The sequence below is a fragment of the Culex pipiens genome, chromosome 3, assembly GCF_016801865.2.
Source record: "Culex pipiens pallens isolate TS chromosome 3, TS_CPP_V2, whole genome shotgun sequence".
NCBI lineage: Eukaryota > Metazoa > Arthropoda > Insecta > Diptera > Culicidae > Culex > Culex pipiens.
Window position 1 is genome coordinate 163,107,828 of NC_068939.1, and position 23,389 is coordinate 163,131,216.

Consider the following 23,389-nt stretch of genomic DNA (forward strand, 5'->3'; position numbering starts at 1 on the left):
TGGCTCGTTTTTTCAATTTTTATACTTTTTTATTTTTTTGCACCCCCCCTCGACGTTGGTCAGAGTCGAGGGACATAAACTTCAAAAAATATTTGCAACGGCCTAATTAACTTTTCAAACTTTTCAAAAATTTTCTTGAAAAGTTCAGTACTTTGAGCACTTTTCTACCACGGTCAGTATGATTCCATACCATTCCGTACGTATTTAATTTGTACTCTTCATTTTGCGGAAAAATCTCAAACCTATCAAAGTCACCCCGGCTATCAAAGTCACCCAGATTTACGGTACCGTAAAACGGGATGACTTTGATAGCCGGGGTGACTTTGATAGGTTTGAGATTTTTCCGCAAAATGAAGAGTACAAATTAAATACGTACGGAATGGTTTGGAACCATACTGACCATGGTAGAGAAGTACTCAAAGTACCTCAAGAAGAACTTTTCATAACATTTTGAAAGATTTAAAATGTTAGTTAACTATTATTAAGAAAATGTTGATGAATGGCATTATTTCAAACTTCTCAAAGTGTCATGATTTTCTCAATGAACATGATTTTGAATCGGAAAATGGAATACATTTTCGGATTCTTTGGACAATTTTCCACTAGGAGAAGGTAAACTAATTTTGTAAATATTAAATAATATGTGTTTTTGAAACATAATTCAAAAAAATCTCCAAATTTATAGGCAATTTCAGTTGAACAAATTTCATATGAAATGTGAAAACTTGTGATTCGTGATTCGAATTCAGTTTAAAATGTAATATAAATCGATAATTTTATGAACAATACTAGATTTAACGAATTTCAGGCAAAATTCCGACTTTTTAACAACTTTACCTAAAATTTATATGTATTTTGTTAAAAAGCCTTAAAACTTAGTTAACTTAATATAAACATTGATTTTTTTCTTGAAAACTATATCATCAACCATAGTGATGGTTCATTTAACGTAAAAATGAAGTTTGAACACCTATAATCTGATTTTAACAAGAAAAACTATGACTATCAAAGTCACCCCGGAATTTAAAATGAGAATTTTTAACGTAACTATTTTTCTGAGCATTATAGAAAAATAACTTTTTCCAGAAATAGTGCATGAACTTTGTGTGGCCTACCCCAGTACATGTTTTAAAAATTATAATCTTGAGAAAAACCTTTCCAGTTGGGAAATATTCCAAAAATAAATTGAAATCCTATCAAAGTCACCCCGGTTTACGGTAATCAGATATGTCTCAAACCATAAAATTCATAAAGTTAACATCGTATTAACCTCTTATGCTAATTTGTTTTCGAAGATTTTTATTTTTCTAGCTGGTTCAATTGTGTTTCTAACATGATTGACACGGTAAAATCTAAAAGTGTATTTTTTTATAAGCCAGCGCTGCCAATTGTGAAAAAATACGTTATATCTGTATTTTTAAAAATTATATAATGATAGATATGCAAAAATCAGTCAAAACTTACAAAAAATATATTTTCCATATGTATATTTCTCTGATTAGTTTGCAATACGTCGTAACAGCCATCACGATCTCCGACACCAAATTTTGTTTGTTTTCCAGTAAAGAGCATTTACAAGATGACAATTCAAAGCATTTTTTATTTATAATTCGCAAATTGATCGAGAACTGATCGAAAAATTGATTTGTTTACCACTAGCGCTTAGGATCCTTTTTAAACGAACTCAAGATTTTTTAAATTTAATTCATACGACTTTTTCAAAAACCACTCGTAAGCAAAGTTGACATCTCCTGTCATGGTGACAGCTGACAATTTAATGAACTAGACCCTTTAGGTTTTTCAATCGTTTCCCCTTCAATTCCAACTGGGTAGCCAGCTTGCATTTTTTGAAGCAAAATTTAAAAATATATGCAGCTAAATTGGTGATAATGATGTTAAGACAAACATAAATCAACATCAGTTTAAATTTTGGGATACTTTGCAATCGGTCCTAACAATCATCTAAATCTCTATCATAAATTTGCATTTTTATCGTTTAAAAAACATATTTTCAATGTTTCTGTTAATTATCTGCTTTTTAAAGCTTAGATTTCTTTCAAATAATTACAGTAAAGGAATGCAATTCAAAATATTAAATTAAAAAATTTCAATTAATGTCAATGAAATTATGAAATAAATTGATAAACAAAACTGGCAACACATTGTTATACATGTGTTGGTGATAGCCTTGAAGCGACGGCAAAGTAGCTCCAAAAACTGATCCAACGCGGCTGATTTGAAAAAATATTTTTATTTGAGTTTTTTTTCGATAATAGAATAAGTATTTCAATGGTTTAGTGACGAAAAACATAAAAGAATTAAATAGACAACAGTTACATTGCTCGGAAACCGGACGAAATTACTTGGTGTCAGTGCAAAACAGAAAAAATCATCAATCATCGCGAGCCAAATCCGATAAGCATCGAGGCCGGAATATTTGGACCTAATCGATGTGCTAGGAAAATGGTAGGAAATACAAATGGCATTGGAAAAAGTGGCTGAAAAAGCGGAAATACTCAAAAATGTTAACATTTTTGGAAGAGGTAAGCTACAAAATGATCCTGCTTACACTTTCTGTTGGTTGGATTCAGTGAATTCGTACTTTAAAAGCCTGAACTACCTCGATTAATAAAAATAGGTCCAAAATAGGTACTAGGTCCAAAATAGGGTCATATACCCTATTAAGTCGTCATTGCTTAAATCGTTATCAACTCACTTTGCAAATCATAAAAAAATGTGTTTTCAAGAAAATCTTGTATTTTTTTTGTAAATTTGAGAAATTAGTTAATGCTTTGCAAAGCACATTGAATTCGGGTTCGTTTAAGAAATTTAGAAAAAGTCTAAGAAAAATAGCAGATTTTTTGGAATTATTTCTGTATTTTTATCAATGAAAATAACGGTTTTTTTCGGGATTCTGAGGACACTATCTAATCGGGCGTCCAATTTTACATAAAAGTCCCTTTGACACTAAATTTCCGAACCATAATCATTTTAGGCTGCAAATTATTGAAAAACACGCATTTTTTCAAATGTTCAAACATTGAAGTGGTCGTATCGGAAAATGAAGCTCGGATTCTTGATTCACGCAAATCGAAGTTGGCGTAGAATTAACCATTTTGATTTTTTTTGTAATTTTTGTAATTTTTGTATTTTTTGTAATTTTTGTAATTTTTGTAATTTTTGTAATTTTTGTAATTTTTGTAATTTTTGTAATTTTTGTAATTTTTGTAATTTTTGTAATTTTTGTAATTTTTGTAATTTTTGTAATTTTTGTAATTTTTGTAATTTTTGTAATTTTTGTAATTTTTGTAATTTTTGTAATTTTTGTAATTTTTGTAATTTTTGTAATTTTTGTAATTTTTGTAATTTTTGTAATTTTTGTAATTTTTGTAATTTTTGTAATTTTTGTAATTTTTGTAATTTTTGTAATTTTTGTAATTTTTGTGATTTTTGTAATTTTTGTAATTTTTGTAATTTTTGTAATTTTTGTAATTTTTGTAATTTTTGTAATTTTTGTAATTTTTGTAATTTTTGTAATTTTTGTAATTTTTGTAGTTTTTAATTGTCAATAAAGTTAAAGCAAATTTGTCAAAATCAGCCAGAAAAAATATCAATATTCCAATTAAGTTTTATGAGATATTCTGAAAAATAAAAATTCCAAAATTATGAAATCATTCCTCATCCTTCCTCATAGATTGAAAGAACTAAAATTTTATAGAAATTTGGTAATGAAAACTGTATAAAATTACCAATATTTGGTTTATTCCTAAATTTTCCGATTTCTTTTCAAAATTATGATTATGAATGTATGTATGTAACCACGTCCCGCCCGTGTGGATCAATCGGACCGCGCACTGGACTCACAATCCAGAGGTCGCTGGTTCGAATCCCACGGCGGGCGCTCTAAAATTCTTTGTGTAAGTATGGGTATTCGGCGCCGTCGCTCCGTGCCATATTTTCATACACTTAGGAGCCCAGGGCAGCGAAGTCCTTGTAGTTAAAAAGGAAGACACTAGTGGTTGGTACTAGCAATGGTGACTGACAGCTATAAAGTCAACTTCGTATGTAGTTCATATCTTAATTTTAAAGAATTGAAATTGGTTGAACATTATTTTTTTAAATAGATTTTTGCAATTCCGTCGTGAAATTACTTACTTTTCCTGTCATTCTTGAACGAAGAAATGGCCTACTTTTCTGTACCAAAAATAACAGAATCGAATAGCAACACTTTTCAAAATAAATGCTGAAAAGTTCTACTTTTCAGCACTGAAATGGGTGCTGAAAAGTTGAACTTTTCAGCACTTGTTTCGAAAAGTAACACTTTTCAACATTTTTTTGATTTAAACGATTTATTGACAAAATACATGAAAATTTGACTTAAAATTTCACTCAATGGGTATTTTTCGGAATTGCAAAAAATGTTGTATGGAACTTGTTGCAAAACTTGATTTTTTCAGCACTCTTCGTATTTATCCAACTCGGTGAACCTCGTTGGATAAATGTACGACTCGTGCTGAAAAAATCCTCTTTTTGCAACTTGTTGCATAAACTACTATTTTAGGCTTACAATAAAATCTCAGGTTTTAAGTTCAACTTTTTTGCAATTCCAAAAAACACCCTTTGAATGGAATTATTGTGAGTATAGTCAATCTACCGTATAAATTAAAACAATGTTGAAAAGTTCAACTTTTCAGCATCCATTTCAGTGCTGAAAAGTAGAACTTTTCAGCATTTGTTTGAATAGTGTTTCTGTTCAACTCTGTTATTTTTGGTATAGGAAAGTAGGCTGTTTCGTCGTTCGAGAATGACAGGAAAAGTAAGTAGTTTCACGACGGAATTGCAAAAAAAGATTTTTCCATGAATTTCACATTAAGCAATACTCTTATATTTTTTCTTAACTCATTTTCATCCGTGAATGCTTGAAAAAAAAAAATCCTTCAGGAAACCAAATTAAACGGCAAACAACATTTCATTAAAGCGCTCTCTATTGAAACCTTATGTTACATTGTGCCCATTCATAGAGCTACATTCATCAGCTGTTTCCGATCCTCCGTTTTCCCCTTCCTGCTGGTGCAAACTATTTTCCATTTGCCTGAGTTTTCCTCCCCCTCCACAGAAGAAGACTTCCGCCCAGCAATGATGATGAATGTGAACGTGCATAACTAAGCAGAAATCTTGCACTCTATTTAGCTCTACTGCAACGTGCAGGAGAAAAGCGCAACCTTTGCAACAAAAAAAAAAAAAGAGAAAACTAGGAAATGAATAGAGAGGATAGTTGGGGAAAACCCGGAGAATGGCCTAGCAGCAATTTCCATCACAGTCTGGTGAAGCCTCTCCGATGCCAGTATCAACGCAAAGTGTTCCAAGACTCGTAACGTTGCAACAGCGGAAATAAAAAAAAAGGATTTGCAGGATGAAGACCGAGGACCAACATGCTTCATCAAAATGTTGTTTCTCAGGACGAGGAGATTCTGTACCAGGTCTATTCTGAGAGTATATCACTTTAAACGAATCCATCAATCTGGCAGGGATTTCACCCACTTCCAAAAAAAATCCCTCCCCCCATTGACCGGCGTCACAGGTCGAAAGCCGAAAGATTAAAAAGGCCAGCTGAGCCCGGCTGATCCCCGTCGTCGTCGCTCAAATCTAGCAGTAAAATCGAACGGCCGGCAAAGTTCAAAGGTGTTTGTGCCACTTTTTGTTTGTGCCCGGGCAAAAATATAAGATGAAACGAAACGAATTTCTGCAAACTGTTCCCAGCGGGGACGAACAAAAAAAGGTCCTCTTTAATCTCGTTCGATACTTGCTTTTACAATTTCAAGTTGTTACTCGATGTGGGTGGTGCTGTATTGCATTGAAATGATAATCGCTACAGGATTCGAAGACTGGGGAAAAAGGGTTTCAAGAAGTTAATCTTTGTCAGGATAAACCTGACTTGCACTTGATAGGATTAGATTTGCTTCTGTTGTTGAGGAAAGCTTCGTTCATTCAACAATCCTTTCTTGCTTTTTTTGCCTTTCAACCCCTAACAATCAAGTCAGTGATATTAAATGGTTGTCGTACAGCAGCCTCAGTGATATCGTCTCGTGTGCAGTTCCTGTGCTTGAGCTGAACGCAAGCTTTTACACGGGAAGAATGCCTTTCACTTTACTTACAAGATAACGTTGACGACGGTTGCACAACTTTTTAGGAGATCTTGGCAAGAGCATCTTTAGAAATTTTGGAGTTACTTTTTAATTATTATAATGAAAGTATTTTAACTCTTGTTTGTTTGCACAGCTAAAAAAGTAGTAATCCACCTGCGTGTAAAAGGCCTGGGTGTATAATAAATATTGCAATATTTATGCAATTTTATGTGATTTTACACCCTGAAATATCTAGCTCATCAGTATGGGAAACCTACTTGACCGAAATGTCAAGCTCATATATCTGTTTATCCCTACAGCTTTTTATCGGTCTGATGGCCGAGTGGGCTGAGGCGCCAGTCCTTACTGATGGTGCTGGGTTTGAATCCCGTCGATTGCGACTTTTTTTTTTGTTTGCAAAAATTGTACATGCAGTGTGTAATATTAAGTGTTTATTTTGACGAAGGTGATGTGCATGCTTTTGCATGCGATTTTACCATCGGATTTTTTGCTGTGTGTATAAATATAAAACCACTTATTTAAACTTCATAATCTTTAATACCAAGCTATGAGACCCCATTCTAAACAATAAAGAGCCTCCATTGAATTTCTCATTCTCAAAATGAAACCTTGGAGGCGCCTGGCTTCTTTGCACGGAATCGTGTCAATTGTACCCGAAATTTATAACTTTATTCTATAGCAGGAAACGCACTAAAATTCAAATGAAATAAACATTGGAAATCAAGAGAAGAACTTGATAGTGTTTATTTTTGTTCGAAGATTCAATTGCGCTAATTTAATTTTGTTTTACAACTATACGGCATGTGAATGTGACTTAAAATTGTCACTGAAAAATAAGATATTTTGTGAATTCAACTTTTAATGATAAAAAGTCCAGTTTCTGAATTTTTGCGATTCTAACTGCAATAATTTTCAGCATTGAAAAGTTGTTTCCGAAACATCAAAGATAATTAACCTTCTACTGCCCAATTTTTTCCGAAAATATTTATTTTTCCCGTATTTAGGAGGTCATTTTGAGCATCTTTTGTTCAACGAAAAACTTTACTTCTCTTGTTTTACGTTTTTCTTGTTTTATTTTCAGTATTTTAATTTGCATTTATCTTGTTTAGTTTATGTTTGTTTTTGGTAGTATTTGGCCTATTCTACCACATAATATAATTACATTTTGCCTATCTATTTTTTTCACGTTTCATTTTTTTGCATGTTTTTACACTACAAAAATTACTGCATACTTCTTTTTACTGAAAATATAGGAAATGTTAGTAAAAAACACAGCCAAAGCTGACCCATAAAAAATAACATTTTCAAAAACATTGGCAAAGTCACATAAAACAAGTTAAACTTGCAACCCTGAAATTTTCTAAAATTATAAAAGTTCTTCTTTCCAATGCTTTTTAAAGATCAAAAATCGGTTGGAAAATTGATTTTTGGCGATTTTTTAGATCGAAGCCCGTCTAAAGGCGTGGTTAGGGTGTAGAGGGTTAAGTGAATATCGTTTGTAATTTTTTAATGAGTTAAATTTTTTTTTATACATAAAAAAAAAAAACGAAACTATTGGCACTACGCCCCCGGGGCATGGCCTTCCTTTTTTTATACATGAAAACAATATAAAAGATGAATTTTGAATTAATTTCAGCTGATCGAACTTCTATTACTAAGTTTTCAGAGTTTTTCTCTTTTAAATTCTGATTAATTCCTTTTAAAGATTTAATCATTTAAATTTATTTTTATTTGGTATTTAGTTATTGGAATAATGCAATTGAATATTTTATTGAAAAGTGTGTACTGTTTTTAATGTCAGTTTATTTATTATTAAACTTATATCTCAACATAAAAAAGAGTAGTCCAAATAAATTATTAACAAAAAAACAAAAGATTCGTTTAACTAGTACAATTTTCAAATTATTAATTAATTTTAATTACTCAATAATTACTTTAATTACCCATTAATAACTTTTAATTACTCTAATTACCATTAATAACTAGATAGTCCAAATTATCAGCTTAAATCAAAATATTATTAATTATTTGCCAATCTGAGGCATTGCTGGAGCCCTTTGACTAGAAGGTTAGTTCGTAACACTTACTTTGGAAAAACATAAGTTTTCTCGTGTTGAGGTGTTGTTATATTTTTGTGTTTTGTTATTCTGTTTTTCTTCATTAATTTTTTTGCCTTCAGATATGCTTTATTATGTTTGTCTTTAATTCCTCAAACAAACAAATTGGGTAACTCTTTTTTTTCGAATCGATTTGGTGTCTTGAAAAAAGTTGTATATATCGATGAGGTCTGTTAAAAAAATTTAAAATACAAGCCAAAGCCTCAACATCTGAATGAAAACAGTGTTTTAAAGTGCATTTTACACCTGCCCAGTTGTTTTGCAATCATTAGCTTTCAAAATATTCAAGTGCTGAAAAGATTTTTTTTTCGCCGAAAAAAAACTTTTTGCGGTGCTGTACATTGGAAATCCAAAAAAAAAAAAATATTTTCCATCGATTCCAGACATGCTGAATATGATTTTAAACGCAGGAAAATGCATTACTTATTGTTTTCAGTTGGCTAGACTTCAATTTCCTTTAAAATTTTGAAGTTTATTGAAAAAATATTTTTTTTACCCCCTGATTTTTTGAAACGATTCTGAAGGGGGGGAGGGGGGTGGTGACATAAACTTTGAAAAATATTTGCAATGGCCTTACTTGAAAATGGTGAAATCAAAGAAATCTGCTTTTTCGATTCCTAATTTTGTTTTGCATCTATGAATGATTTCAAAAATTTGGTTTGACGATTTTCACATTTTTTTTAATTAATTCATAGCTTTGGTACAAGATATTTTGTAAATTTAACTTTTAGTGATAAAATCCAATTAAAAATCAGATTTTTTTTCGTGTACTTTACATAAGGAAGTTACAGACAATATTTCATCAAAATGAAAAAAAAAATCTTTAATTGAACAAATGAAAAAAGGCGAATCAAAATTTTGACTCTAACGACTCTAATATTACCCAATTGAAGACTCTAACGATAAAAAATGTTTTCTAAGTTCATAGATCAATTATAAAAACTATTTTTTTGCAATTCCGTCATGAAACTACTTACTTTTCCTGTCATTCTTGAACGACGAAATAGCCTACTTTTCTGTACCGAAAATAACAGAATCGAATAGAAACACTATTCAAAATAAGTGCTGAACAGTTCTTCTGTTCAGCACTGAAATGGGTGCTGAAAAGTTGAACTTTTCAGCACTTGTTTCGAAAAGTAACACTTTTCAACATTTTTTTGATTCAAACGATTTATTGACAAAATACATGAAAATTTGACTCAAAATTTCACTCAATGGAAGTGAACCTCGTTGGATAAATGTACGACTCGTGCTGAAAAAATCCTTTTTTTGCAACTTGTTGCATAAACTACTATTTTGCAATTCCACTGTGAAACTGTCAACTTTTCCTGTCCTCCTGGAAAAACGAAACGGCCTACTTTTCCCTACCAAAAATAACAGAATGGAAAATTAATACCTTTCAATAACAGTGCTGAAAAGTTCTACTTTTCAGCACTGAAATGGGTGCTGGAAGGTTGAACTTTTCAACACTAGTATCGAAAAGTAACATTTTTCAATATTTTTTTGCTTTGAACGATGAATTTACTCGGTAAACCTCGTTGGATAAATGTAAAACTCGTGCTGAAAAAATCTTCTTTTTGCAACTTTTTGCATACACTACTATTTAGTTTTTTTAAATGTATGTTAAGCTTTAAATATTTTAAAAGATTTTTTAAAAGTTTCAATGCTAAAGAAAATGTGTCCCCGAAAGTTCAAAGATAATGAAGTACAATTCTATTTCAAATTTTTAAAATTAGTCCAAATAAATTTTGAATTAACTTTAGCTAATTTTACTTTAATTTTTAGGAAATTTGGAAGCATTTCTATTTTTCTTTCTTTTTTAACGTTTAACGACATTAACTTTTAAGAAAATATTTCAGACGGCTTTTTGGAGGTTTAATCAGTTTTTTTATTAGCAGCATATTAATGATTTTAACGATTATTTAATGTAGTGTACATGATTGTCCATTCCTGAAAATATGTTTTCGAAATGTTTAGAAAATTTCCAATAAAATTGTAGAAGAGACATTGAAGATTGGACCTTTGGTTGCTAAATAAACAGTGACAGCGATAAAAAAAACCTAGAAATTTTAAGTTTTTAAGTCTTAAACATCTCCAAATTTTCAAATGCCAATATCACAGCAACTAATGGTCTAATTTTCAATGTTAAAAAATGAAACATTTGTGAAATTTTTTAAATCGAGACTAACATTTCATATAGGCGTAATATTGAATGTTTGACCCGTTTGAAGTGTAAGTCTTGATTCAATAATTTTCGAAATATTTTTTTCATAGGATTGGAATCCTCAAAGAATTTTCCTTCTTGAGAAATTGTGAAAAAATATAATAAATGATACATTTTTGTCCATTTAGATAACATTCGATTTGTTTTAACTTCCAAGTTCGATTTTTTTTTAAATATATTCGTTTGAAATTGGTCTCACTCACTTAGCAATCTGCTCGTCCCTTTTCTTATGCAGAAAGATACAAAACATGGATATTAACGTTCATTCGTTGCCCCAACGTTACCTACTTTCGCCAGGGAAACAACACGTACGCATCATACAAACAAAATTCAATGGAAAAATCAGAACATCTGTTTGCTGTATGATGACGGTAGGTTCGCTTGCGTTAGACGAAAAGAGAGAGAGACGTCTTCTGGAGAATGGAATCTTTCCCTTCCGTGAAACGACATGAATGACTGATGTTTGTCAGAGAAAGGGAATCGTATGCGACGGCATTTCGTTCCAATTATTAAATAAATGTAGGTTTGTGTGTGTATGGTTTGTGTTTGTGTTTGTTTGGAAAGTTTTGGCATCTGTCACAATGCCTAGCTGCTGTGATGGTTTTGGTTCTGGTTCCGGTACAAACAGTACACAGATCGTACTATCTGGTACCACATCTATTTCATTTGAGTTTGGTATGGACAAGACATTTATAGGCAAATATAAAAAAAGAGAATAAAGTTTACTTAGTTATTTCTATTTTAAGCAGATAACATCTAAATTTTCTTTTATTTTGTGTTTTGATTTGTTTAGATACCAGACTGTTAAGTTTGTTTATCTATGAATCATATGCAAGAAGGACTACCACTGATGCTGCAAGTTAGCTTTATCTAGTCCGAGTTCATTAGAGTGAGTAAATTCATTCTAAATTAGTAGTGCTCGAGAGCTCGAGTAGATTTGACGAGTTTCTAATAAGAAACGCTATCTTCATCATGGCTCAAAAGGGCCATCTTAAATTTAGGAAACCATTCAAGATGAATAATTTAAGGTAATAAATAATGTCTTAAAATATCAGAATTAAATGGAAGCTAAACAATTTAAATGATAATAAATTTACAAATTGACCAAAGAGTGAAATTATCTGTAGATCAAAAGCTGCCCAAACTGATCATCGATGGGCTCACTACATTTTTGTATGAAAATCAAACATCTCCAGATAAAATCACTCCCATCTTCTCAAATCGTTTAACATTCAAGTCTCGCTACGACGTACCAAATCCAATGCGCAGAGGCCATTATCCTCTGATTGCCGCGGAACGCCGAAACGCCTCATTACGTATTGATTCGACGATCCTCCTTGCTGGTCGTCGTCGCGCCTCATCAAAGATGCAACGGATGGCACTGTTAACACCTTGTACAACATTCACTCCCGGTGGCCGTTGCCGTTGTTAGCGAGCTAATCGGGACAAACTCCTAGTAGGCCATTTCACTTTCCGAGCACGCAGTCGGAGGCATTGTACAAGAAGGCAGGTCCAAGCCAGCCGTAGTAGTCTAGTAGGCCAGGAAGCCAACCGAACCCGGTGATAATGAAGAATGGTGGTTGGACGTGTTCGCCGGGATTCTGGAGAGGTGGGCAAAGAGTTGTAGACAAGGTTGGAACCATTTTGTATTATTAGTCTTACGAGAGTAAGATAGTTTGATTCCAACCTAAGTTTAAGAAGACTTTGGTTAAGTTGCTATGCTTGTACAAGTTCTGAACCGATTTGCTCAAGTAAGTCCATTCACTATCCATTAGCGTAGATTGCTGATATTACACAGTATTGAACGTTTAAATCACATTCATTTAGATGACCCTAGTTTATCCCCTCTACAAGGTATTTTTTCCCTTTACCGAAAATACCTACCAGCTAAATCGCGACTAACTTCAAGTGGCAATTTCCAATTCATATTGAATTTTAATTTGCAACGTCCATCAACCTTTGATAAAAAAAAGCATTGACACGGTCCTGAACTGAGTGGTGCCGTTCTTTGAAGATGAAAGCGCTGCTGGTGATTATGAAGTATCTAAGCAGCCCGGAGGAGATTGTTGATTAATTATGCAAATTACGAAGTGAAGTGAATGCGCGCTCCCTAGGTTAGACGTTCGCGGGGATGACATTCCGGTCAGGGTCAAAGGTGATGGCAATAGATTCAGTTTTGCCTTCCTCACCTCACTGAGGCAGGCTATAAAATCACTCCAAAAATGAACTTCTTAAATACACCTCCTAGATATACCTTCACGTATACCTATCGACTCAGAATCAAATTCTGAGCAAATGTCTGTGCGTGTGTCTGTATGTGAGTCCGTGCACCGAAAAATATGCACACGATTATCTCCGGACTGGTTGGACCGATTTGGACCGTTTTGGTCTCATTCGATCCGTCTTGGGGTCCTTCAAGACCCTAGTTAATATTACAAAGTTTAGAAAAGTACTTCAAAAGTTATGCTAAAAAAACGAATTTAGCTAAACTTCGGAAAATTTTAAAAAGGGTGGTTTTTGTAAGAAAACCCGTCATGATATATATTGTTAAAAAGGTATTTGAAAGACCTTTCCAACGCGTTCAAAAGATTGAAAATCTGACAACCCCATCAAAAGTTATGAGCACTTAAGTGTTATTCATATACTTTTTTTGGCCGGATCTCAAATATCTTGATGAAAAAGGTGTCCGGATCTATCATGCGACCCATCGTTGGATAGGTAACCAAAAGACCTTTCCAACAAGCACAAAAGATTGAAGATCGGAAAACCCTATCAAAAGTTATAAGTACTTTAGTGTTTTTAATACACTTTTTTTTAGGCTGGATCTCAGATATTAATAAAAATAAGTGTTATTTATATACTTTTTTGAGGCTGTGTAGTGTATTCACTTTATGAATGTGAGGAAGGCACCAACCACCTAAAGGTGGATTAAGTAACGTTTTTTTAAATGAATCAATATTTTAAGGTCAGCTTTGATTCTTTTAAGAATACTGAATATTTTTTTCGAAAAATTCTAAAAATTCTAAAAATCTGAAAATCTAAAAATCCAAAAATCTAAAAATATAAAAATCTAAAAATTTAAAAATCTATAAATCTAAAAATTTAAAAATCTAAAAATCTAAAAATCTAAAAATCTAAAAATCTAAAAATCTAAAAATCTAAAAATCTAAAAATCTAAAAATCTAAAAATCTAAAAATCTAAAAATCTAAAAATCTAAAAATCTAAAAATCTAAAAATCTAAAATCTAAAAATCTAAAAATCTAAAAATCTAAAAATCTAAAAATCTAAAAATCTAAAAATCTAAAAATCTAAAAATCTAAAAATCTAAAAATCTAAAAATCTAAAAATCTAAAAATCTAAAAATCTAAAAATCTAAAAATCTAAAAATCTGAAAATCTAAAAATTTAAAAATCTAAAAATCTAAAAATCTAAAAATCTAAAAATCTAAAAATCTAAAAATCTAAAAATCTAAAAATCTAAAAATCTAAAAATCTAAAAATCTAAAAATCTAAAATCTATAAATCAAAAAATATTTAAATAAATTTCGTCAAATGTAATTATGAGTGTCTGGTTTTAATGAATTGGAATCACTTCAAAATCCGTAGTAACCAATCGTGTAATAAGAAAATTTAGTTCAGAAATTTTGGAAATAGTCGCCATTTTTATCATATATATGCAAAAATTCTACACAATCTTGAAATGTGAATGTTTTTTTTTTTATAATTGAAAAATATTTTTAATAGAAAGATCAGAAAACTCCAAAAAGTTTTATTTTAAAATGTTGAATATCAGACCGACAGTTAGAATGGAAATCAACAGACTCCAAGATAATAAAATAAAGAATATTTAGAAAACTTTTACTAGTACAGTTCTCTGCAAGATTGAATCTAATCAAATTATTTTGATTTTCAAAGTCCTAGTAGATTGTTAGTTAATTTCTCAGTTTTATTTTTTTTCATAAATGATTATAAAAAAATAATTTTTGGCGATGTATAATGTATCTTCAGACGACTATAAAATGAAAACGGAGCATTAAAAAAAGAACAAGTAACAAAATGATGATTATTCAACATAAATGTCAAATTTATTGAACGAAGCTGTTGATTTGAGAAAAAAACGACGAGTGCTAAAAAAATTGAATACAATATTTTTTGAAATTTAAAAACAAACTTTTGAATAGGATTCTTTTGAACTTATGTTTATCTGCTAAAATTTGGCATCAGAGTGTTTGGTCATCTGAAAAACCAAAACAGTGTTGAAATGTTTGTTTTTTATTCGATCTAAGAACTAAAATGTTAAAAAAAGAATGACAGGAAAACTAAGAATTTTCAAAACAAAATGGCAAAAGTAAAGTGTAATCTTTTAATCATGCTTTATTAAAATATGATTGATGAAATTTATCATTGAATATTTTTTTTTGTTTACAAAATTCGTGAAAGAGTGATTTCGTGGTGTTTCTTCACAACGAATGCAGAGCAAAATTAGCAAAGTTATTTCTATTTTAATTCTAACCAAACGCCTAATTAAATCAACCAAGGGTAAAAAACTTTACACATGGTTTTTTTATAATGGAATTAATTATGCACACTTCTCTGAGTAGAACGCATAACGCAGATGGAAGACCAACAAAAAAAAAAATCCCACAAAAAATCCTCACATTTCCCGCAACCTTTGGCTTAAGGAAAAACGAATTAAAATAATACCTTTGCAAATAAAGGATTTTCTTGACGGGGTTTTCCACTGTTTTTCTGGGTGTTGCAAAGGTAGCTTTTGGCTTGCTTTGTTACGTTTTTTTGTTGTTGTTATTTGTGATCCCATCCCTTACGAGGGTGCAAGTGGTTTATAATTAAATTTTTGCAATTCCGTCGTGAAACTACCGACTTTTCCTGTCATTCTTGAACGACGAAATAGCCTACTTTTCTGTACCAAAAATAACAGAATCGAATAGCAACACTTTTCAAAATAAATGCTGAAAAGTTCTACTTTTCAGCACTGAAATGGGTGCTGAAAAGTTGAACTTTTCAGCACTTGTTTCGAAAAGTAACACTTTTCAACATTTTTTTTGATTTAAACGATTTATTGACAATATACATGAAAATTTGACTTAAAATTTCACTCAATGGGTATTTTTCGGAATTGCAAAAAATGTTGTATGGAACTCGTTGCAAAACTTGATTTTTTCAGCACTCGTCGTATTTATCCAACTCGGTGAACCTCGTTGGATAAATGTACGACTCGTGCTGAAAAAATCCGCTTTTTGCAACTTGTTACATAAACTACTATTACGTTTTTTTCTGGTGTCGTAAGTCCAGTGATGGTATTTTAATGGACTGCCTTATAAATTATGAAATTAGAAATCAGAATTTTATATCAGTTTTGCATTATCTTTGTCAACAACTTTCAAAGACGACGAATTTTTAAGCGAAACTTTGCAATTTTAATTTTTGGGGCTTATTCTCTGATGCTTCCGAGAAACTCAGATCAACAACTCGCCAGTCCTGACAGTTGTTTAATGCTTGTACTTCCCATTTCCCTCCCTCTGTGTCTGTGTGTGGGTGTTTGCTAAATTACCATATTTCATGTGAGTAAATTGCTAATTATAGCTAGTTTATTTTCCCATTTGTTCGGTGTTCCCCCCCTCTCCCCTCAGGTCGAGATGCTGTACCAGCGGTACTTTCTCCGGATGAACCAGAGCAACACGGTGCACATCGTCTGGCTGCTGCTGGGATTAATCTTCATCCTGGCGCTAATACATCTGGTGTTTACCTTCATCCTGCAGCAGTCACTCGAGGGCTGTCACGGATATGACGGCGGCGTTGGCGGGGACGGCCGGGACGCTTCCGGTGAGTTTCCTTTTGCGGGGGTTGAGTGTGTTTTCTCTGGATTTTCCGTGTCCTACTTTTTTTTTCTATGCTGATGGGATGGCGTACCAAGTTTACCAAGTGCCACGGGCAAGGACGAGTGCATGTGGGAGTTTTGCACTTGGTGCGCAAATAAAGCAGAATGATTTTTTTTAATTAATTTATTTATTTTATTTCTTAACATTCTTTCACATTATATAATCAAATGTCTTTTTCAATATTTCATCACCACCATAATCATCTCTATCTTGCATTACACATTTCAAGATCACTTTAGAATAATTTAAGGTTATTTTCAAGCTTAATGCCCCAAAACAAGATTTGATTCAATTATCCAAATTTGATTTTTTTTTTCCGAAGACTTCGGATTATCGAATTTTGATTCAGTGTAAGGCCGTTGCAAATATTTTTTGAAGTCTATGTCCCTCGACTCTGGCCAAAAGGGGGAGGGGGGGCAAAAAAAATAAAAAGGTTTAAAAATTGAATTTACGAGCCATGGTTTCAACATTTGAATAAACAAAGTGTTTCAAAATGCATTTTACACCTGCTCAGTTGTTTTGCCATCATTGTTTTCCAAAATACCTAAGTAATGACGAAAATTTATTTTTTTGCAAAAAATTTTTTTTTGCGGTGCTGTACATTGGAATTTTATAAAAATTCAAAATACTTTTAATCCAGCCCAAACATTTTAAATATGATTATCAATGCAGAAAAATGCGTTTTAGATTGTTTTAAGTTGATTTGACTCCCATTTTCATTAAAATTTTGAAGATTTCTGAAAAAAATATTTTTTTGTCCCCTGATTTATCGGACCATTTATGAAGGGGGGAAGGGGGGGGGGGGCACATAAACTTTGAAAAATATTTGCAACGGCCTAAGTACTAAATAGACAATAATTTTCTTTTTTACTCAAGAATTTCCGAAACCTTGAAAAAGTTTGATCAAATTAAAAAAAATAGTGTTTTTTAATTTTTTTGCAATTTAAATGATGATGGTGCCATTCTATAGCAGAAAATGTGAATAACATGCAAAAAATTAAAAAAGTGACTGAAAAACGTGAAAAAATTAGATAGGCAAAATGTTATTATATAAGGTGGTAGAATAGGCCAAATACTACCAAAAACAAACATGAACTAAACAAGATAAATGCAAACTTAAATACTAAAAATAAAACAAGAAAAACATAAAACAAGAGAAGTAAAGTTTTTCGTAGAACAAAAGTTGCTCAAAATGACCTCCTGAACACGGGAAAAATAAATATTTTCGAAAAAAAAATTTGGGCAGTAGAGGGTTAAAATTTTCATTTTTATCATTATAAATTTTAATTAAGGAAAATTAAGGCTAAAAGATGTTACAAACAAACTTTTTTTTACAAAATTTTAACTTTGAGAAGAGAGACTCAAAAAAGGATAAATAATAAAAAACGGCTTTTCGAAAATGTTTTTTGCACAAATGTTTTTCCTTATTAAAGTTTTTTTTAAATTGAAAAAAATATCGTTTTTGGAAAAAATCACCTAAAAATGCCTATAAATTGAAAACAAAGCACTTTATAATAAATTGAGTAAAGTCATTTTCAATTCCTAATTTGCAGTCCACTCAATAATATCAAAGAAAAACAGATTTCAAAGAAAAAATTGTGTCAGCGTTTAGATAATTTTTATTGCTGGTGTGCTTTTCCTGCATCATGAGTTTTAAATTAAAAATAAAAAAAAACAGAAAACATTTCACCTTAAAAGGTTGATTCTTGCAAAATCCATGCATCTAAAAATGATTTAAGAAATTATGATTGACAAATTTCAAAAAAAAAAATCTCAAAAAATCACATTGTTTAAAAATATTATAAATATTTTTCCTGAACTTTAGATTTTGCAAAAATGTTATTTGCAGTCTTCTAAAACATACAACAAAATCGACAAAATTTTAAAGAACTTATTTTTTGAAATCTTAGTGACAAAAAGTTTGGACGCTGCACATTTTTTTTAAGTGTATGCACATTTTTGACACCCATATTTTAATACACTGACATTTTGAGTATTCTTTTAAAAAATACGAGGCTTTGTGAAAATTTTGAGTATTTTGAAAAAAATGTGTAACTTCTTTCGAAAGTTATAACACATTTTTTTAAAAATGCTAAAAATTTTCACAAAACTACGTATTTTCGAAAAAGTATTTATATATTTATAAAAATTTCGGTTTTTAACAATATGGGTATCAAATGATCTGTTTTTTTTTCATACATTTCGAAGGTTAAAACACACATTTTTGAAAGTACTCAAAATTTTCACAAAACACGTATTTTCAAAAAAAATCAAAATTTCAGTTTTTTACAATATATGTATCAAATGATCAGGATTTTTCCATACATTTCGAAAGTTGTAACACAATTTTTTTGAAAATACTTAAAATTTTCACAAAACCACGTATTTTTTAAATAAATACTCAAAATGTCAGTGTATAACAATATGGGTGTCAAATGATCGGGATTTTTTCAAATATTTTGAAAGTTATAACTAAAATTTTGAAAAAAAACTCAAAATTTTCACAAAACTACGTATTTTCGAAAAAGTACCCAAAATTTCAGCTTTTTAACAATATGGCTATCAAATTATCCGGATTGTTTTTCATACATTCCGATAGTAATAATTTTTTTTGTGAAATACTCAAAATATTCACAAAACTGAAAATGTTGAGCACTTAAAAAAAAAATGTGTTATAACTTTCGAAATGTATGAAAAAATCCCGATCATTTGATACCCATATTGCAATAACAATAGTATTGAGTATTTTTTTGGAGAATCATTGCATTGGCTAAATACAGGAAAAATACATTTTTTTTTGTGAAAATGTTCATGTTATTATAATCGCAATGGATAGCTGACATCATCCCGAAGTTTGGATGATTTTTCATAGGATTATAGCACATGGTTGGAACTCCATACATCCTGTAGGCCCAAAAGGTGTGACGATTGTTGAGTTCTGTCGCTGGTATAGTGTAAATTTGTCCAAGCTAGTCACAGCCTACTCAGCATAAACAACTGTCAAATTTGAATCTCTTATACCACTCGCAGATTGACAGACAGACCTTGTTTTCATTTTATCTACCAATGATGCTCTTCTTCAACAGTTAAAGCTTGCTCACCCTCGTGATTTCACTGATGGGTTGATAAAATCGTGGTTTTAAAAATGAAAGCAGATTTTGAAGTTGCGAATGGTGTATGGAAGCTTTAAGCACCTAATAGGTGTAAAAAGAGGTTTGCAATTGCCTCAACCATCAAGCCTTCGGACGCCTAGTTTCGAGTAGGAATCTCACAATCGAGAACGCCAAGGCAATGCTGTAGAGCGAATAATTTGATTTGATTTGATTTTTAAATGGGGGATGGGAGGAAGACGACCTCCCATATTTTTGTTCGATGTTACAGAATTCAGGTCATTTTACCAGCACTAGCTAAATACCTGTTCCCAAACGAATATAATGATGAGCCATGATTATTGAACATGGAATTTTTAACTGCACAGATTTTTCGGGCATTTTGGAGCATCAAAAGTAGATACATTGCAAAAACAAACGGCTGACACGAGAGGCGCGCGAGAAGAAAAATGAAAATTCAAATCATGGCATGCTGCGATTTTGTTTACTTGAGGCATCTTCTCAGTATACCAGTTTTGATCGGACGAGGGGTCAATGCATATTTCATGTAGCCGGTATCTGTTTACGATTAAATGACATTCTACAAATCAACCAAAATTTTGTAAAAAAAATATTAATTAAAAAATTGGACGAAAAATGGGATGTTGTCATTTGAGTAACTTTTAAAATGTTGAATATAAGGAAACTCACTAGAAAATTAAAATTTGGTTTTAAGTTAGTAAGTAGTAAAAGAAAAACATATAGGTTACATTATGTTATTATCAAAAACATCTCAATTTAGAAAAAAAAATATTTTGCACTATTTGAGTGTTATTAGGAGATTTTATTACAGCAAAAATAATATAATTAAGGCAAAATTATTATCAACAAGTGAGAACGTTTCAAATTAAAATAAAGTTTACTGATTAGTTACATATCCTGGCAATTTATTAGTTCAAGGCACAAAAGGCACATTAAAATCAACCATTGTAATCGGCTATCAGTACAAGAAAAACATAACCAGGTTTGGCGGAACGTCACTCTGAAATTATTTTGCTCCACGGAAACCTTGTTTGCAATCATGGCAAGACGTCATCCATAAAGTACGTCACGCTATAGGGGGGAGGGGGTTGTCCCAAGCGTGACAAGGGGATGACGCCCAAGGCGGTCACCTTTGGCCCTTTAAAAGTTTCCGAGTTTTATTATAAGGGTTCAGTCAAAAACGATGAAGTTAAATTGCACGCCGCAGTGCAGTTGAGTCAGCATTATGGGCTGGATGGAAATACATGCTGTTATCTACAACTACTAATAAATAATTTGCTACTTTTAATAATTTTATAAAGTTCTAAATATTCTTACTACACGCACTATGGACGACCCATCGGTGCAAAACTGCCATAAAAACTGGTAGAAAAGTTGCAGCTCTCCACCGCGAGAGGCAGCACCTGTACTGTCCTCGTTTTTGAACCTAAAGTTCCACATATGTGATTATAGCCAATGTCTCCCATATAGCCCAAATCCCATAAGCTCTGTGCTTCAGTTATGCACGCCTCGGTTTTGCATCTCCCATATACGGTGCTAAACCAAGGCATGATAGTATGAAATTCTAGCCAATAATTTGAATGAGTTATATGGATTCCTTAAAATATCAGAAAAATAGACATTAATCAATGACATTAATCAATGATAATAAAAACATTAATCACTCCTCACTAAAGCCATCTAGCAATGAACGCAGATCTAAGTTCCTTGTTCGAACTTACATTGGCCACCAGAAGCTACATGTATAGTGAGAGTGGCACTCCCTCAGGAAAACACAAGTCACTACAACCTGTTACCCAGTGGCTATTGGCACAAGAACTTACTTGAAAGATGCATGTTTTGGTTTGTTCTTCCTATGCTGAAAAGACCTGAGGATTGAAAAGCACTTCCGGTGTACAACTGTAAAAACTTGGCTGTGAAGAAACTGAGACTTTTTTCTTAAAAAAGGAAAAAGAGATTCGAATATATGACACTCATATAGTTGAGCATGAGCATGAGAGACCACCCATGGTTGTCCTTCTCCGTTACTGAACAGAACCGTAATATCCTATCAACACAACCGGTCATACGCTTCAACGATCAAATAATGTTTCCCTTATCAACAGCATGCATGAATGCTCTGAAAAGATAAAACATCACGATCATCAAAACTAGAGCCGTTGCTAATAGGAAACAGTCATTGGCCACCAACGGCGCCCGCCATGTCAGTTTGTAGATCTCGAGGGAACGGGACGGGAATGTTAGTTAGCACAGGCTGCTACCAAGGGTGGGTTCTATACGATATCCACACCCCCGCGTGTGCCGGAAAACTACTTCTACTTGGGATTTTGTTAGTGGGAAAGGGTAATGGCCAGGATTCATCATAGAGGATGATGATGTGGCCCAATAATCAATGAATTTCGTTGAGTGATAGGGTGATGTATTATGTATTCTCAAGGCAAACAATCGGATGATGCGGATGAGACCATTCCCGGTTATTTGGTGTTGAGTTTAGCACAAATGATTTAATCTTAGACAGCCGGCTGTGGAAAGATAGAATCAAAATTGTGTGTAATTAAAAGGTGAAATATTATACTCAGCGTAACACATTTACGTAGAGTTGACCTGAGACTATTTATACTTTTAAGTTTTTATAAGATGAGCGACCAATTAATTACTGATGAGTTATGAGTTATCTGAAGGACTTGAACAATCGCGTTGAAACAATATTTGTCACCGTGCTTTACGAGCTATAATGCTAAAAGGTGATTTCGCGGGAAATGAAAGGTCAAATATAATTTATATTATGCTAACGCAATTAAGAACGAATCTTCCCATGAAACAATCGCGAATCATAGAACAAAGAAACCCGACTGACTAACGAGAAAGACGATCGCGATATTTGAACTTTACAATCTAACTAAGAAGAAAAAAAAGCCACGTCAATAGAAAGGAATAGACAAACATACAGGTAACCACAAAACGGACTGCCTCGACTGTCATCGTGACAACCAGAGCAAGCCGCACATTCACACACACACGCACGCACTCACCCGACAAAATCACCGACGACGAACGACGCGAAAAAAACATGCGACCCGACAGACAGGCATCGCAAAACGGACTGGCTCAACTGTCATTTTTCAACCAGAGCCAGCCGCACCTTCACACACACACGCGCTCACTCACCCGACAAACTCGCCGACGACGAACGACGCGAAAAAAACATGCGACCCGACGGACAGGCATCGCAAAACGGACTCTATATGACACTCATATAGTTTCACACAAACGTACGCTTTTATTTGCGCATATCAAACACGATGCATCACTTCAGACGTTGCACCATTGTTTCCGTCGTGTTGTTTGTTTACCATCAAACAGCATTGCTTTTATCTTGTTTTATACATCCTTCTCTCGCTAGTCGTTAGCACCCGACCTCCCAGCGTCCCCTGTAATTATGCAAAATCAAACAAGAACGTGATAAGTGGACACTGGAGCTGACTCCCAGTTACAGTTCAGATCCAGCACTCTGGCTTCAGTGCCCTGAAGAAGAAAAAAATGTTAACAGAACAAAAGAGTCCCCCTTTTCACGTCAGTTAAAAACACTAAACGTCCCCTCTTGGCACTGAACGCTGTGGCGAGGTTGTTGAAAAAAGGTTGGCGTAAAAACGAGTATCGCGGTCTTTTTTTTTTCTTCGTAACTTATTTTTATTAGGTCCTTTTAGGTGCTGTGACCAGGTTAGGACCGAGGATCAATAGTACAAAAAAGTAATAAAAAAATAAAAATAAACCGTAACTGACTTAGATTATCATTTTCTCGTGCCATGTGTCAGCAAGTGTGCGATCACGTCAATCTGTTCCTCGGGTGTCTTGCACTGCCTCAAGCGAA

At 32.6% G+C, this 23,389-nt stretch overlaps 1 protein-coding gene across 2 annotated transcripts in view; it reads left to right on the forward strand.

Annotated features, from left to right (window-relative positions):
* Positions 1-23,389, forward strand: part of LOC120425210 (adenylate cyclase type 6) — a 283,171-nt gene that overhangs the window by 174,887 nt on the left and 84,895 nt on the right. For both annotated transcript variants that reach the window (XM_052711139.1, XM_052711138.1), the window contains one exon: positions 16,139-16,331. In XM_052711139.1, coding sequence (XP_052567099.1) covers positions 16,139-16,331 — 193 coding nt within the window. The remainder of the gene's footprint in view (positions 1-16,138; positions 16,332-23,389) is intronic.